Source organism: Petromyzon marinus, chromosome 1 (genome assembly GCF_048934315.1).
Source record: "Petromyzon marinus isolate PM22_M1 ecotype Great Lakes invasive population chromosome 1, UKy_Petmar_22M1.pri1.0, whole genome shotgun sequence".
Classification (NCBI taxonomy): Eukaryota; Metazoa; Chordata; class Hyperoartia; order Petromyzontiformes; family Petromyzontidae; genus Petromyzon; species Petromyzon marinus.
Window position 1 is genome coordinate 499543 of NC_133667.1, and position 13974 is coordinate 513516.

Below are 13974 nucleotides of genomic sequence, written 5' to 3' on the forward strand. Positions count from 1 at the left end.
GTCCATGCGTGACGTCCCATTCCCCATCGCTCCCAGGCTCCTTCTCCACCCTCACACAACCACGTTTCACCCTTTTCTCCCAGCATCCCCTGCCCTTTTCGACTCTGCCCGAGCAGATACCACCGAATGTCTGGGTTCAAATCCGAGTCGGGGCTGCCCTCATGTCCCATAGACGCCATCGGAGACCCATAGACTCACGGGGATCTGGGATCTCCAGTCTTGTGGTGGAGTGGGGAGGTGGGTGACGTGGCCGGTGGTGGCACGTTTGCTGCTCCTTACAGATATTCGCGGTTGATTTGAACCCAGGGACCACCCTGGTTAATACCGCGGTGCATTACCCATGAATAGTACCGTAAATAATCTGCTTTGCTTCACAGTAAGTGTTAAGAATCTCATAACGGTAGTCACAAAAAGAGTAGGGCATCTCGTGCTGGCTTCAATGTCTGGGTGCTATACTCCAGATGTGACAGCAGCGGAGATAGAGGTACGAGGCCTTGTGGAGTTTGTAATCGTTTCTGTGTTGTCGTCTCTTTCTCCGTGTGTCCTTTGCCCGCTCGCCTGCCCATCTGCCCGTTCCTGGAAGCTGGTGGAACGGCTGTTCCCGTGCGTGGTCATAACGCCACTCGACTGCTTCTGGGACGGAGCTAAACTACAAGAAGGCTTCATATATCTGCCGTAAGTCTTTACCACTACTTTTTTATTTTAAGTGTTCAGTGTTGGTCGAGATGTGTGGATCAGAAGGATTGACAGTGAAGATGGAGATGATGGAAGGGGAAGAGGAGGACGTAGGTAGGCGGGTGACTCAGAGGTCAGAGACGCTGAGAGGTCGGAGCCGGCACCGCTGAGTTCCTGTGCAGCGAGTTTGTGGTCTCGTCAACTCGCGGTGTGGTGAAGTACGGTCGAACAGTCCCCACGGCCAGCGTGGCGTGGGGAGGCCCTCATCCAGCAGTGGAGGGACACGGAGGGCCGTGTGCGTCAACATTTATCTTTTATATTGCGGTTGCCGAGCACAGGGCCCAAGGGCTCGACACGCCGAGCGGCCAGCAACGAGTAGCACCATTGGGGTTGTAATGGATAAGAGAGGAACACGTTCCTTGTGTTAAGCAAGGTGCTGTTATTATTGTAAGAGCTTGGGGGGAAGAGATGACGATGGGAGGGAGCTCTTCCAGAGTGGAGCAGTGCGAGGGAAGAAGCAGAGAGAGAAGTGGGGTGACCTGCAGTGCGGTGAGTGGGTAGGTGGGTGAGCGAGTGGGTTAATCGGTGTGTGAGCGGGTGAGTTAGTGAGTATGTTGTTGTGACCTGCAGTGTGTTGAGTGGGTGGGTGAGCGAGTGGGTTAATTGGTGAATGAGTGGGTGAGTTGGTGAGTGTTGCTGTGACCTGCAGCGTGGTGGTTGAACGCGGCGTGTGATGGAATCGACGAGCGAAGTTCACGGGAGCGCTAACCACGGTGGTAGCGGTAGAAGGGTGACAGGGAGGTGACTGACGGCCGGTGGCAGTGCCCCCCCCCCCCCCCCCCCGTGTGCGGTCCCGCCTTCGGTGCGTGCGATTGGCCACGACCCCAGGTGTCGCCGACACACAGTCCGGTGACTCTGCCGATATCAAGACGTCAGCGTGCGGCCGGTTGGACACCGAAACAAAACCGTGGTGGGGGGTGGATGGAGGGGCGGCACGGAGTGAGGGGGCGGGGGGGAGGTTGGGGGGGAGCGGCAGGATTTTAACGAGCGAGCAAGCTCAGTGCTCCTATGTGGGTGGCGGCGGTCTGCAAACTCCGGGGTGGACTGAGCTTCGGGGGATAGCGCGCGGGGTGGGATGGGCAGAGAGAGGGAGAGAGAGAGAGAGGAGAGAGAGCGAGCGGGAGGATGAGAGAGGCAGGGAGAGCGGGAGAGAGGCAGGGAGTGCGGCGGAGCGAGATGGAGCGGAGGAGGAGGAGGAGGATGCCGGGAGAAAGAGAGAGAGAGAGCGAGAAGAAGGGGCTGTGAGATTTACAAGCAGCGCTGCCCGTGAGAAACTTGGACACCAGTGCTGGCTTTGTCACCCGGATCTGCAGCTGGGACCGCCGGGACAATGGGTGGCCAAATTTGGTAGCGGCTGGGCCGTAAATACACTTACCCCAGCGCTCATTCTTGTGCTAATGGGGGCGGCTTGCTATGGGGGGCGGTTTGTGACTCCGTGTCCGTGCAGAGCTCTCTACGAGACGGGAGAGAATGAAGACCGCCGTGTTTGGGGGGGCGGGGGTGGGGGAGGGGCGGGGGGGTTGAGTGTTGAGGGCGGAGGGGAGTCGATGGCGAGAGTGGCGGTGGTGGTGGGGGGGGGGGCGATGGGGAAATTGCGGAACAGCTGTCTCACCCAGCGCTCGGCACCACCACCGCCGCCAAACCATCATCACCGCCACAAAACCACTATCATCCCCACCACCATCACTCCCGTCACTGTCACCGCCATCACCACCACAACCGGCCACCACCGTCATCACCACCAGCACCACCGTGGGTGTATAAGAGGGAGTGAGAGAGAAAGGGAGCGAGCTGTGGTGGCATCATGGGTCAGGGCATTCTGGGTCAGGGCATTCTGGGTCAGGGCATTCTGGGTAAGTTGCTTTGGACCAAGGGATGAGATGTGATGTACCCAGGTGGTGGCAGTATAGCACGTCGGTCTGCAGCAGCGCCGTGCTGCGTGTTCTCCGGGCTCTCCGGCTCCCTCCCAGGCTCTCGCGGCCAGCGGGGAACTCATGGCCAAACATCCCAGCGTAGTAGCACCCTCGTGAAATAAAAGTCGCGAGGCTCTGCGCAGCGAAGCTTCCCCGTGTACACAGATAAACACACCTGTTTCACAAGAATACATCCAACATCAAAATGAACATGTGCATTTCCTCGCTTAGAGCCCATTGTCACTCCGCTGCTTGGGTGGAGGCCTCCAAAGGACGTGCCCATTATGTGGGGGGTTGCTTGCCCATACTTCACCACGCTGGAGAGTACCGGTTGGTGGAGCGCGCCGCGCTGCAAACCCGCCAACCTGAGTTAAATTCTGTCCTCTTCCTCTCCTAGGTTGGCTCAGCCTTAAATTAGTACCTGCCGCCGTGTTTAAATTTCAGAAGCGGGGAGACAAAGGCGGTCGGGCACACGAGGGCGTGGTGTGATTAGCACCACGCCCTGGTGTGCCATACCGGCCTTAACAGCTGCTCGCTAACAGCACTTGCTCCGACAGCATGTACGGCTTAATGGGGTCTTTGTGCATGTGTGCATGCGTGTGTGAGTGTGTGCGTGCGTGCGTGTGTGTGTTCACCACATGTGCATTCACATTGAGCCCCAAACACAAAAACCAGGGTTTCTTAACTGAAGTGCAATTAAGCACAAAGACACAAACAAGACAAAGATCCCCCGTGTAATATTTTACAGACTGTTGGGCCAAATGCGGTTAGCGAGCATCTATGAAGGCCGGCACGGCACACGAGGGGGTGGGTGGTCAGCACTATGCCCGGCCGCCTTTGCCTCCCCAGTGCTGCTGTTTTCACATTGCACCAAGTACTAATTTAATACTGAGTCAACCTAGGGGAGGCCCACGCCGATATTGGTCATGTCTGGGAATCCAACTCGGGTCGCAAAGTTCGTGGTGCGGTGCGCTAACCACTACGCCACCGTTCCCCACTACACACGTGTATACATGTGCACAGATACACACAGGCAAGTGCGCAGAATGACAAACACATGCACGCACACACGCACATTCACGTACACACACAGACGCACTCCCACAACAACAACAACCGCTATTTGCCAATAAGTGACGGCGACGCCACAGAAATTCTTGTGCCAGGCTAAGAGCACGCACGCACGCACGTGCAGAGCAACTGACACGCACACACGCACTCCACACACATAAGACACGTGCGCACACCGTACGCACATGCACGCGTACACTCACACCAAACACACACACACACTACACACACTCCAAAACAGACACACACACAGCCCACTCACACTTCCTCTTCTTCCTCCCCTCTGTCCTCCTCTCCTCCTGCTCCTCCTCCCTACTCTCCTCCACTTCCTCTCCTCCTCCTCTCTTCCTACTCCTCATCTCCTCCTCCCCTCCTCTCCTCCTCCTCTCCTCCCCGCTCGACACACGCAGCCTTTGAAATGGTTTTTGGTAACCCAGGCCACCCCCTGAGGGGGATTTGGAATGTGGACTGCCACGAGAGAGACCCCTACCCTACCCCGCACGCACAAGGCACACACGGGTGTACACACCCGTACGCACACGTGCACACACTTGCATACCCGCACTCGCACGCGTATACACACGTGCGAGTACGGACACACGCACGCGCGCAGCATAAACCGCGTAAACAAAGATCCCCCATGTGGCCTGAACGAGACTGTTGGCGCACACACACTCACATACGCACTCGCGCGTACACAATTACGTACACACATGCGTGCACGCATTTACTCACACACACGCGCGCTCACGCCTCTCTAGCCCCTGTGCACGGAAGCCGGCTGTGCGTGCGTCTGTGCGTGTGTTTGTGAGTCTGTGAGTATGTTGGGAGTGGTGGTGCAGTGGTTAGCACACTGCACTACAAACCCCTTCAGCCTAAAGTGAACATGTATAGTTTGTGAGTTGGTGTGTGTGTGTGTTTAGTGGCGAGCGGTAGCGTAATGGTTAGCGCCCTGTGCAATGAACCCGATTCCCGGTGGAGAGACAAAGGTGGCCGGGCGTGGTGCTGGCCACCCAGCCACCGTGTGCCGTGCCGGCCTTCATCGGTGCTACTTGCCAACGGCACTTGCCCCAACAGTCGTTAAAGGCTACACGGGGAATATTTGTATCTTTGTGTGAAGCGGTGACACAGCGATTGGCACAATGCACTACGGACCCGAAAAACCTGAGTTTGCACATGCCCGTCTACGTCTGGAGCGGTGGCGCAGTGGTTAGCACGGTGCGCTACGAACCCGGCGATCTGAGTTCAACTCCGAGCCACGGGCAACAAAAAGCTGCGAGTGACATCGTAATTCATCCTGGGTCTTCCCTCATGAGTTCACTCCTCGTGTCAACCTCGCCTAAGGGTACAGAGGAAGGGGGGTGGGTGAGGAGGAGGAGGAGGAGGAGACGGACAGGAGGGAGACAGGTGTCTGGGCATTGCTCCGGTCAACACCGTACTCCGCGTCTGCGCGGTGGTGGCTACGCTGCTGCTGCACATGGATGCTGCCTGTAATTCGGCGCTGTGGAGGCAGAAGCAGCGGGGTTTGGTGGATCGACACACAAATGTTGCTGTGAAGCTCCCTTCCAATGGGCGTCAGGGGGTGCCCTACCCCTGGCTCGCCACGAGAAGACAGTGTAGCAAGTGGACTGATCGCCATCTGTTTCTATCTGTATGGGGATAGAGCGTTGCCCGCTCGCAAAGGCGTGGGTTTTCTCCGGGTGCTCCGGTTTCCTCCCACGTGAATGATAAATGCGACTCATGATGAATTGGCTGAAAACATCTTACAAATAAAAACGCAGTGCAATAGCAGCAGCAGCAAGACCCTCCTGAAAACAAGAGTGCATCGACTCGGCGTGGCTCTGTTGTATCTGCAGCAGTCAACCGGTGATCCGGTGGACGAACCTGGACCCCGAGCGGCTGCTGGAGGCGCTGGGCTCCGTGCTAGACGTGAGCCAGCTGAAGCGGCTGCTGCAGCGCGCCGGCGTCGGCCGGGCCTACATGGACAGGCCTTGCCTGGAGCCCTCGGACCCCGACTGCCCTGACACCGCGCCCAACAAACACTCGGGACAGGTGAGCAGGGTGAGGAGGGTGAGGAGGAGGATGAATAGGAGGTTGGTTTATGAGGTTGAGGAGGAAGAAGAGGCAGAGGCAGTGTCTGTATATGAGTCTCGCTCATGTAGGAGGCAGGAGAAATATTGACATAATGCGTGTGTCTCTGCGTGCGTCTCTGTGTGCGTCTCTGTGTGTGTGTCTCTGTGTGCGTGCGTCTCTGTGTGCGTCTCTGTGTGTGTGTGTCTCTGTGTGCGTGCGTCTCTGTGTGCATGCATCTCTGCGCGTGTGCGTCTCTGCGCGCGTGTGTCTCTGCGTGCGTCTCTGTGTGCGTGCGTCTCTGCGCGCGTGCGTCTCTGCGCGCGTGTCCCAGGCACCCGACGTGGCGGGCGAGCTCTCGGGCGGCTGCTACGGCTTCTCGCGGCGCTACATGCACTGGCAGGAGGAGCTCATCATCGGCGGCGCCGCACGCAACGGCTCTCGCCTTCTCACGTGAGTCGCGCGCCGCTCGGTGGGCCGCCCCGATTCGTCCCGCGGTGCCACCGTGCTCAACGTACAGACGCCACTTGCCGGCCGCCTCGATCACGGTGGACGTTCGGGGTCCCGTGACCTCATCGGCGTCACGGTCCGAGTTTGCGGATCACTGAATTGGGACTACGCATCGGCAGCAGTCGTTGTCCCCTACCTTGTACCACACAGGGACAGCTGCCGCTGGGGGTGCCCTTTCAAAATACACTGAGATGCGATGTACCATTGCAACTCGGCATGACCTCTGACCTCTGTGACCTGCCCTCCTCCCACAGCGCCCAGGCCCTACAAACGGTGTTCCACCTGATGAGCGCCGATCAGCTGTTCCGCACGTTCAAAGGCGACTACGAGATGTTAGACGTCAACTGGAACCGGGAGAAAGCGGCCGCCGTGCTCGACGCGTGGCAGCGCAAGTTTGTGCAGGTGAGGGAAAGTTGCCCGCTCGCCCACACGCTCGACCGCCAGCCACTCGATCACCCACCTGCCAGCTCTGCCGCCCGCTCAATCACCCACCTGCTCCCTCGCTCTGCCACTTACTCGATCACCCACCCACCCGCTATGCCGCCCGCTTGATCATGCACCCACCTGCTCACTCACGCTACCGCTCGCTCGTATCCCCCACCTGCTCCCTCGCTGTGCGGCTCACTCGATTGCCCACTCACCCACTCACTTAGGCACTCACCCGCCTTGCTCGTTCTATCACGCGCTATTTCACTCGCCCGCTCGCTCCCTCGTTCGCTTACTCGTCCACCTGCCCATCCTCCTCCTGCTGCCCTCTCCACCACGTGTGGGCAGCTCGTGTTGTTGTTATTTTGGTGGCTGCCCAAATTGTCGTCCGCATGCGCTCCATCATCACGATCGTCACGGGGCAGTGACCGCGTGGGGGCCCAGCAATTGTGCACTCACCGATCGTTGCAGAGTTTTGTGGTTAACATCCGGCAGGCCACCCTGGTTAATACTGCAGTGGTGTGGTATTAACCGTAAAAATACTACCACGCGCTGTCTGCTTCACTCACAGTGGACAGTGAAGATCCCATGATGGTACAATTCTTCCAGATTTGAAAAATAATAAAATGTTTGGTCCATGGAGATCACACGCAGCAGCAGCAGCAGCAGCAATCATCAGCCCCTGCAGCGAAAAAATGGCATGATCCTGAAAAAGAATCATGAGGCTTTCCTTGAGTAAACAAGCATCATCCTATTCACGATATTGATCGTCGTCGTGTGCGTCCGTTGTTATAACCGCCGTCTTTCTGCGGTGATGGTTGTGGTGGTGGCGTGCGGTTGGGGGGGGGGGGCCGTGCGGTGCAGGTGGTGCAGCAGAGCGTGCCCCCCAACTCGAGCCACGTCGTCAGCTCCTTCACGCAGACGACGCTCAAAGACATCCTCCGCTCCTTCTCCAGCGTGAGCGCCGTGCGCATCGCCGGGGGCTACCTGCTCATGGTGAGATGCCCGGGGTCGTGCAGGGGTCACTGAGGCGGGGGTCACGGGGGGGGGGGGGGGGGGGAGTCTGCGGAGAGGTCACCGAGGGGAGGCGGGGAGGTCACCGAGGGGTCGCGCGGGGGTCACCGAGCGGGATACAATCTGAGCAGTCACGGAGATGAGGGGGAAAGGTCACAGAGGGGTCACCGAGGGGGTCATGGAGACGGGGCAAGGTTACGAGGGGTCTCGACCCCAAGATTTCCCGTCACAGTGGGAGGCTCCCCTGCTCCCTAACCCCTGACCCCTGACCCGCCACCATGGGACATTGGACACCCCCCAATGAGAACACCTGTTCCTCGCGTGTGTACGTGTCTGTGTGTCTGTGCGATGGTGTAGTCATGTGCACGTGTGTGTCTGAGTGCACGATGATGCTGGTGGGAAGCAGTGGCGCAGTGGTTAGCGTGCGCTGCACTACAAACCCGGCAACCCGAGTTCGATGCGCGCTTACGGCCAAACATTGGTGACGAATATCTGAACCCGTCCCGGGCCTCCCCTAGGTCAGCTCAGCCTGAAATGTGTACCCGGTGCGATGTGTAAACATCGCCACGAGGGAGACAAAGGCAGTCGGGCGTTTTGCTGGCCAGCCGCCCCCCTCGTGTGCCGTGCCGGCCTTCGTAGATTCTGCTCGCCGACGGCGCTTGCGCCCAACATTCGGTGAAGGCTATTGGGGGGGATTGTTGTCGCCTGTGTAGATGGTGTACTCGTGCATGACGATGCTGCGCTGGGAGTGCGGCCGCTCCCAGGGCGCCGTGGGCCTCGCCGGCGTTCTGCTCGTCGCTCTGTCCGTTGCCTCCGGCCTCGGGCTCTGCTCGCTCATCGGCATCTCCTTCAACGCCGCCACCACGCAGGTGCGGACGGGGGGAGGCTGGGGGGGCATTCCACGGGGGTGCCACGGGGGTACCAAGCGGGGTATTAAGAGGGTATTGCCCCACTGCTGAAGGGCTGCTGCTCGAAACGTCGCCTTTATTTTTTGTTCCCGTTAAGGCCACAGTGGCATTGGCACCGAGTGTGCTGAGTTGTTTTGTTATTTGTGCTTTTGCACCACTGCCTACCGCAGCAGCAGCAGCAGCAGGCCATTTGTCACATTGGGGCGGATCGTTACATGGCCTAACCCACAACTCTGCCGGGCGGCGGTGGTGGTGGTGGTGGCAGCTAAACACTGCCTGTGATCCAGCGCTGTGCAGGCAGCAGCGAGGATTGGTGGATCACACACAGATGTTGCTGTCAAACTCCCTTGCCGTGGGCGTAGGGGAGGAGCCGTACCCTGACTCGCTAGGAGAAGGCGGTGTAGGAAAGTGGACTAATCGCCATCTGTTTACATCTGTACGTGGGAGATAGAGCATTGCCCCCTCGCGCTTGACATGCTCCGTTTTCCTCCCACACGTGTACAGTATAATAAACACAACTCGTTATCATTCATTGGCTAAAAGCAGGACCTTCATGGAAAATTAGCGAATCAATTGATTCAATTACGATGTATCTCTTTTGACTCATAATGTTGACTGCGAATACTGTCCATGGTTCTGATTGAGGTCACGTGTCCCTCCACCCTCGCCCCACCCCCCGCCCCATCCCAACCTCCCAACCCCCACCCCCCATGCCCCCCCCCCCGGTCCCCCCCGCCACCTCCCAACCCCCCCCCCGTGCCCCCCCCCGCCTGCAGGTGCTGCCCTTCCTAGCGCTGGGGATCGGGGTAGATGATGTCTTCTTGCTGGCGCACTGCTTCACTGAGATGGGACAGCAAACGAACATTCCGCTCGAGGTGCCGGCCGCGCACACACAAAGACAAAGGTCGTCCCCCCTACGGTCCCAAGAGGCTGTAGGGGCAGGGGCTGTTCGCGAGCGTGGCCAGCACCGTGTTTCCCCACTGGTGATGGTTTACGCACCGCACCGGGTAATCATTCGAGGCTGAGTCAACCTAGGGGGGTCCCAAGGCCTATGCTGGCTGTGGGCAGAGATGGAACTCGGGTCCGCCGGGTTTCGTAGCGCGGTGCCTTAAGCAGTGCGCCACCGCTCCCCACAGAGACAGAGATCCCCCATAAAGCCTTGAACAGACTGTCAGGCCCACCGCTCCCCACAGCACTCTCGCACACACACACACACGCACACAGTCGCACGCATACACACGCACGCACACAGTCGCACACACGCGCAGAGACTCGCACACACACACAGTCGCACACACACGCACGCACAAAGTCGAACACACACACACGCACGCACACAGTCGCACACACGCGCAGAGACTCACGCACACAGTCGCACGCACACACACACGCACGCACACAGTCTAACAACAGGCGCAGAGACACACACACAGCCATGTTGTTGATGTTGTTGTTGGTGGTTGCAGCGGAGGACGGGCGAGTGCTTGAAGCGCACAGGCACCGGCGTGGCACTCACCTCCATCAACAACATGGCCGCCTTCTTCATGGCAGCGCTCATCCCCATCCCGGCTCTGCGCGCCTTCTCCCTGCAGGTATGGCCAGCACCGTAAGCACCATCAGCACCATCGGTACCAGCAGCATTGGCACCGTGAGACCCTACGGCACCATCAGTACCTTCAGCAGCAGCAACATCGGTGCCATCAGCAGTGTCGTCATTAACAGCAGCATCAGTGCCATTGTGAGCAGCTGAAGCGTCATGAGCAGCATCATCAGCATTGTAATCTTCATCCTAGCCCTGAAATTCCGTACCGGTCCTGGGCTTTCCATGGGTGGATTCAATCTCAAAAGAGTACCTGCTGCGGCGTGTAAACATCGCCACTGGGGAGACAGAGGCGGCTGGGCGTGGTGTTGGCCACGCCAGTCCCTCGTGTGCCGTGCCGGCCTTCATAGGTGCAGCTCACTAATAGCACTTGCCCTAAAAAGTCTGTTCAGGCTATACGGGGGATCTTTTCCCCGTGAGCGAGTGAGAAGAGGTGTATGGGTGGGTGGATGACTTGATGCTATAAAACAAATATCGTTGTACGGTTTCACTTTTTTAATGCTAACCAACTCTTACGACGGGACTACAGTTTGAACGTTTACTTGGGGTTGATAATCTTCAACGATGGGATGCGAGCGACAGGAAAAGGAATACACGGCCTTCGAATGACCGGTGCTTACGATGGCACACACAGATCCACACTCGCACGCACACAGACCCACACGCACTCACCCTCTCTAGCAATGGTTTAGGGAAACGGAAGACACTGAAGGGAGAAGAGAGGAACAGAAGAAGGTTCATGAGAGGGGAATTAAAAGTGAGGAAAAGTTTGTAGCTTTCCATGATAGCATCTGATGCCCCATTCCACCCATCGATGGGAACCGTGGCCCAGCTTCCTGATGGGGCAGGACCCTCCCGGAAATGCACCGTGAGGCTTAGCGAGGGTCTTCTGGGAATGTGAACGAGTTTCTTATTCATGGGATTTCCCCGGCTCGGGCTGACGCGGCACTTCCTGCTCCTATTCTCCCGGGCCAACACCTCCACGTTCCACTCCACGATCCACTCCACGCTCCACTCCACAGTCCCCTCCACGATCTGCTCCATGATCTGCTCCACGATCCCCTCCATGATCCACTCCAGGGTCCACTTGTCGATTCACTCCACGGTCTGCCCCAAAGTTCACTGTACGGTCCCCTCCATGATCTGCTCCGCAGTTCACTCCATGATCTGCTCCATGGTCCATTTCGTGATCTGCTTCAAAGTCCGCTCCACGGTCCACTCGACGGTCCCCTCCACGGTCCCCTCCACGATCTCCTCCACGATCCGTTCCATGATCCGCTCCACGATCCGCTCCATGGCCCGCTCCGCGGTCCACTCCATAATCCACTCCACGGTCTGCTCCACGATCCGTTCCGCAATCCTTCCTTACAGTGTTGTTTATTGCTGGCCGCTTGGCGTTTGTTGATTTAAAAAAAACGATATAGAATAAGAGACCTATTTGCGAATCCTCGCAATTACCCATCAGTGTGGACCTGGTCGTCAGTGCCGTCGCGTGTGCTGCTGCACCACCGTTCTGCATCAAACAAACAAGCAACCTCTTCGCTTCATAAAGCACCCGGAAATTCCACATTCCCATGGCCAGGCGGGCTGTGTTGTCGAAGGACGTGCAAGTCGTGCGAACCGTACTCCTGCGGCCCCCGTCCCGATGTCCAGAGCCGGGGCCTCACGAGCCAAATTGTTTATAAAAGCGGTTGTCCCTCCAGAGCCCACCTACATTCCCTGGGCCCCCACCGCCCTCCTGTCAGCCCCCCCCCCCCTCCTGTCAGCCACCCATGTGGCTCCGTGGGTGGCCCTGAATGTGGGGGAGTGGAGGGGGGTAAGGGAGGGGAGGAAGGGGCCATGGGGGATTCTGTGAGTGGACCTAGCCCAGCCGGTCTGGCATGTAGCGTGTCTCCCACTCACCTCTCACCGCACACAGATCCACACATCGCTCACGGCTCACCACAGGCGGATATACATACCGCTCACCACGCACATATCCACGCACAGCGGAAAGTGCCCGCTCCCTCGCTCGACTGCTCATTGGCCCGCTCATTGGCCCGCTCGCTTGCTCACCCAACTGCTCGCTCGCTCACTCATCCCCTCCCTCCCTCGCTCGCTTGCTCACCCACCCCCTCCCTCTCTCGATTGCTCTCTCACTCACCCACCCCCTCCCTCGCTCGCTCAAAGCCGGTTTGTTATTTCTTTGCAGCAGATCGTTTTTGTTTTGTGGAAACGGAGGCACAGATGGGAAGGAGGGAGGGAGGAACTCACAAAGTAGACTGCTGTGCCTCCACGGTGTGTGTGTGTGCTGTGTCTCCACGGTGTGTGTGTGCTGTGTCTCCACGGTGTGTGTGTGTGTGTGCTGTGTCTCCACGGTGTGTGTGTGTGCTGTGTCTCCACGGTGTGTGTGTGTGTGCTGTGCCTCCACGATGTGTGTGTGTGTGTGGCTGCTGTGTCTCCACGATGTGTGTGTGTGTGCTGTGTCTCCACGGTGTGTGTGTGTGTGTGCTGTGTCTCCACGGTGTGTGTGTGTGCTGCTGTGTCTCCACGGTGTGTGTGTGTGCTGCTGTGTCTCCACGGTGTGTGTGTGTGCTGCTGTGCCTCCACGGTGTGTGTGTGTGTGTGCTGTGTCTCCACGGTGTGTGTGTGTGTGCTGTCTCCACGATGTGTGTGTGTGTGTGCTGTGTCTCCACGATGTGTGTGTGTGTGTGCTGTGTCTCCACGGTGTGTGTGTGTGTGCTGTTCCTCCACGGTGTGTGTGTGTGCTGTGTCTCCACGGTGTGTGTGTGTTTGCTGTGTCTCCACGATGTGTGTGTGCTGTGTCTCCACGGTGTGTGTGTGTGCTGTGTCTCCACGGTGTGTGTATGTGCTGTGTCTCCACGATGTGTGTGTGTGTGTGTGCTGTGTCTCCACGGTGTGTGTGTGTGAGTGCTGTGTCTCCACGGTGTGTGTGTGTGTGCTGTGTCTCCACGGTGTGTGTGTGTGAGTGCTGTGTCTCCACGGTGTGTGTGTGTGCTGCTGTGTCTCCACGGTGTGTGTGTGTGCTGCTGTGCCTCCACGGTGTGTGTGTGTGCTGCTGTGTCTCCACGGTGTGTGTGTGTGTGCTGTGTCTCCACGGTGTGTGTGTGTGCTGTGTCTCCACGGTGTGTGTGCTGTGTCTCCACGGTGTGTGTGTGTGCTGTGTCTCCACGGTGTGTGTGCTGTGTCTCCACGGTGTGTGTGTGTGCTGTGTCTCCACGGTGTGTGTGTGTGCTGTGTCTCCACGGTGTGTGTGTGCTGCTGTGTCTCCACGGTGTGTGTGTGTGCTGCTGTGTCTCCACGGTGTGTGTGTGTGTGCTGCTGTGTCTCCACGGTGTGTGTGTGTGTGTGCTGTGTCTCCACGGTGTGTGTGTGTGGGTGCTGTGTCTCCACGGTGTGTGTGTGTGCTGTGTCTCCACGGTGTGTGTGTGTGGGTGACTTTCCGTGTGTGATGCTCGGGTTGCCACCAGTCAGGGATAAATAAAACTAATAAAAATGACCACGTGGTTCCGTGTTGCCTTGTGTGGAATGGTGCGGTTGTGTGGTCGTGCGGTGCTGTGTGGTGATGGGGTTGTGCGATGGTGCGGTTTTGGTGGCGCAGGCTGCTGTGGTGGTGGTCTTCAACTTTGCCATGGTTCTGCTCATTTTCCCGTCCATCCTGAGCCTGGACCTGCAGCGCCGCGAGGAGGGGCGACTCGACCTGCTGTGCTGCTTCTACAGGTGGACT

General features: G+C 58.2%; 1 protein-coding gene across 2 annotated transcripts in view; it reads left to right on the top strand.

The window, feature by feature from the left end:
* Positions 1–13974, top strand: part of LOC116950944 (protein patched homolog 1) — a 69336-nt gene that overhangs the window by 19588 nt on the left and 35774 nt on the right. For both annotated transcript variants that reach the window (XM_032969579.2, XM_032970371.2), the window contains exons 5-13: positions 584–675; positions 5576–5771; positions 6124–6242; positions 6554–6701; positions 7590–7721; positions 8453–8608; positions 9424–9522; positions 10114–10239; positions 13849–13967. In XM_032969579.2, the coding sequence (XP_032825470.1) occupies positions 584–675; positions 5576–5771; positions 6124–6242; positions 6554–6701; positions 7590–7721; positions 8453–8608; positions 9424–9522; positions 10114–10239; positions 13849–13967 (1187 nt within the window). The remainder of the gene's footprint in view (positions 1–583; positions 676–5575; positions 5772–6123; positions 6243–6553; positions 6702–7589; positions 7722–8452; positions 8609–9423; positions 9523–10113; positions 10240–13848; positions 13968–13974) is intronic.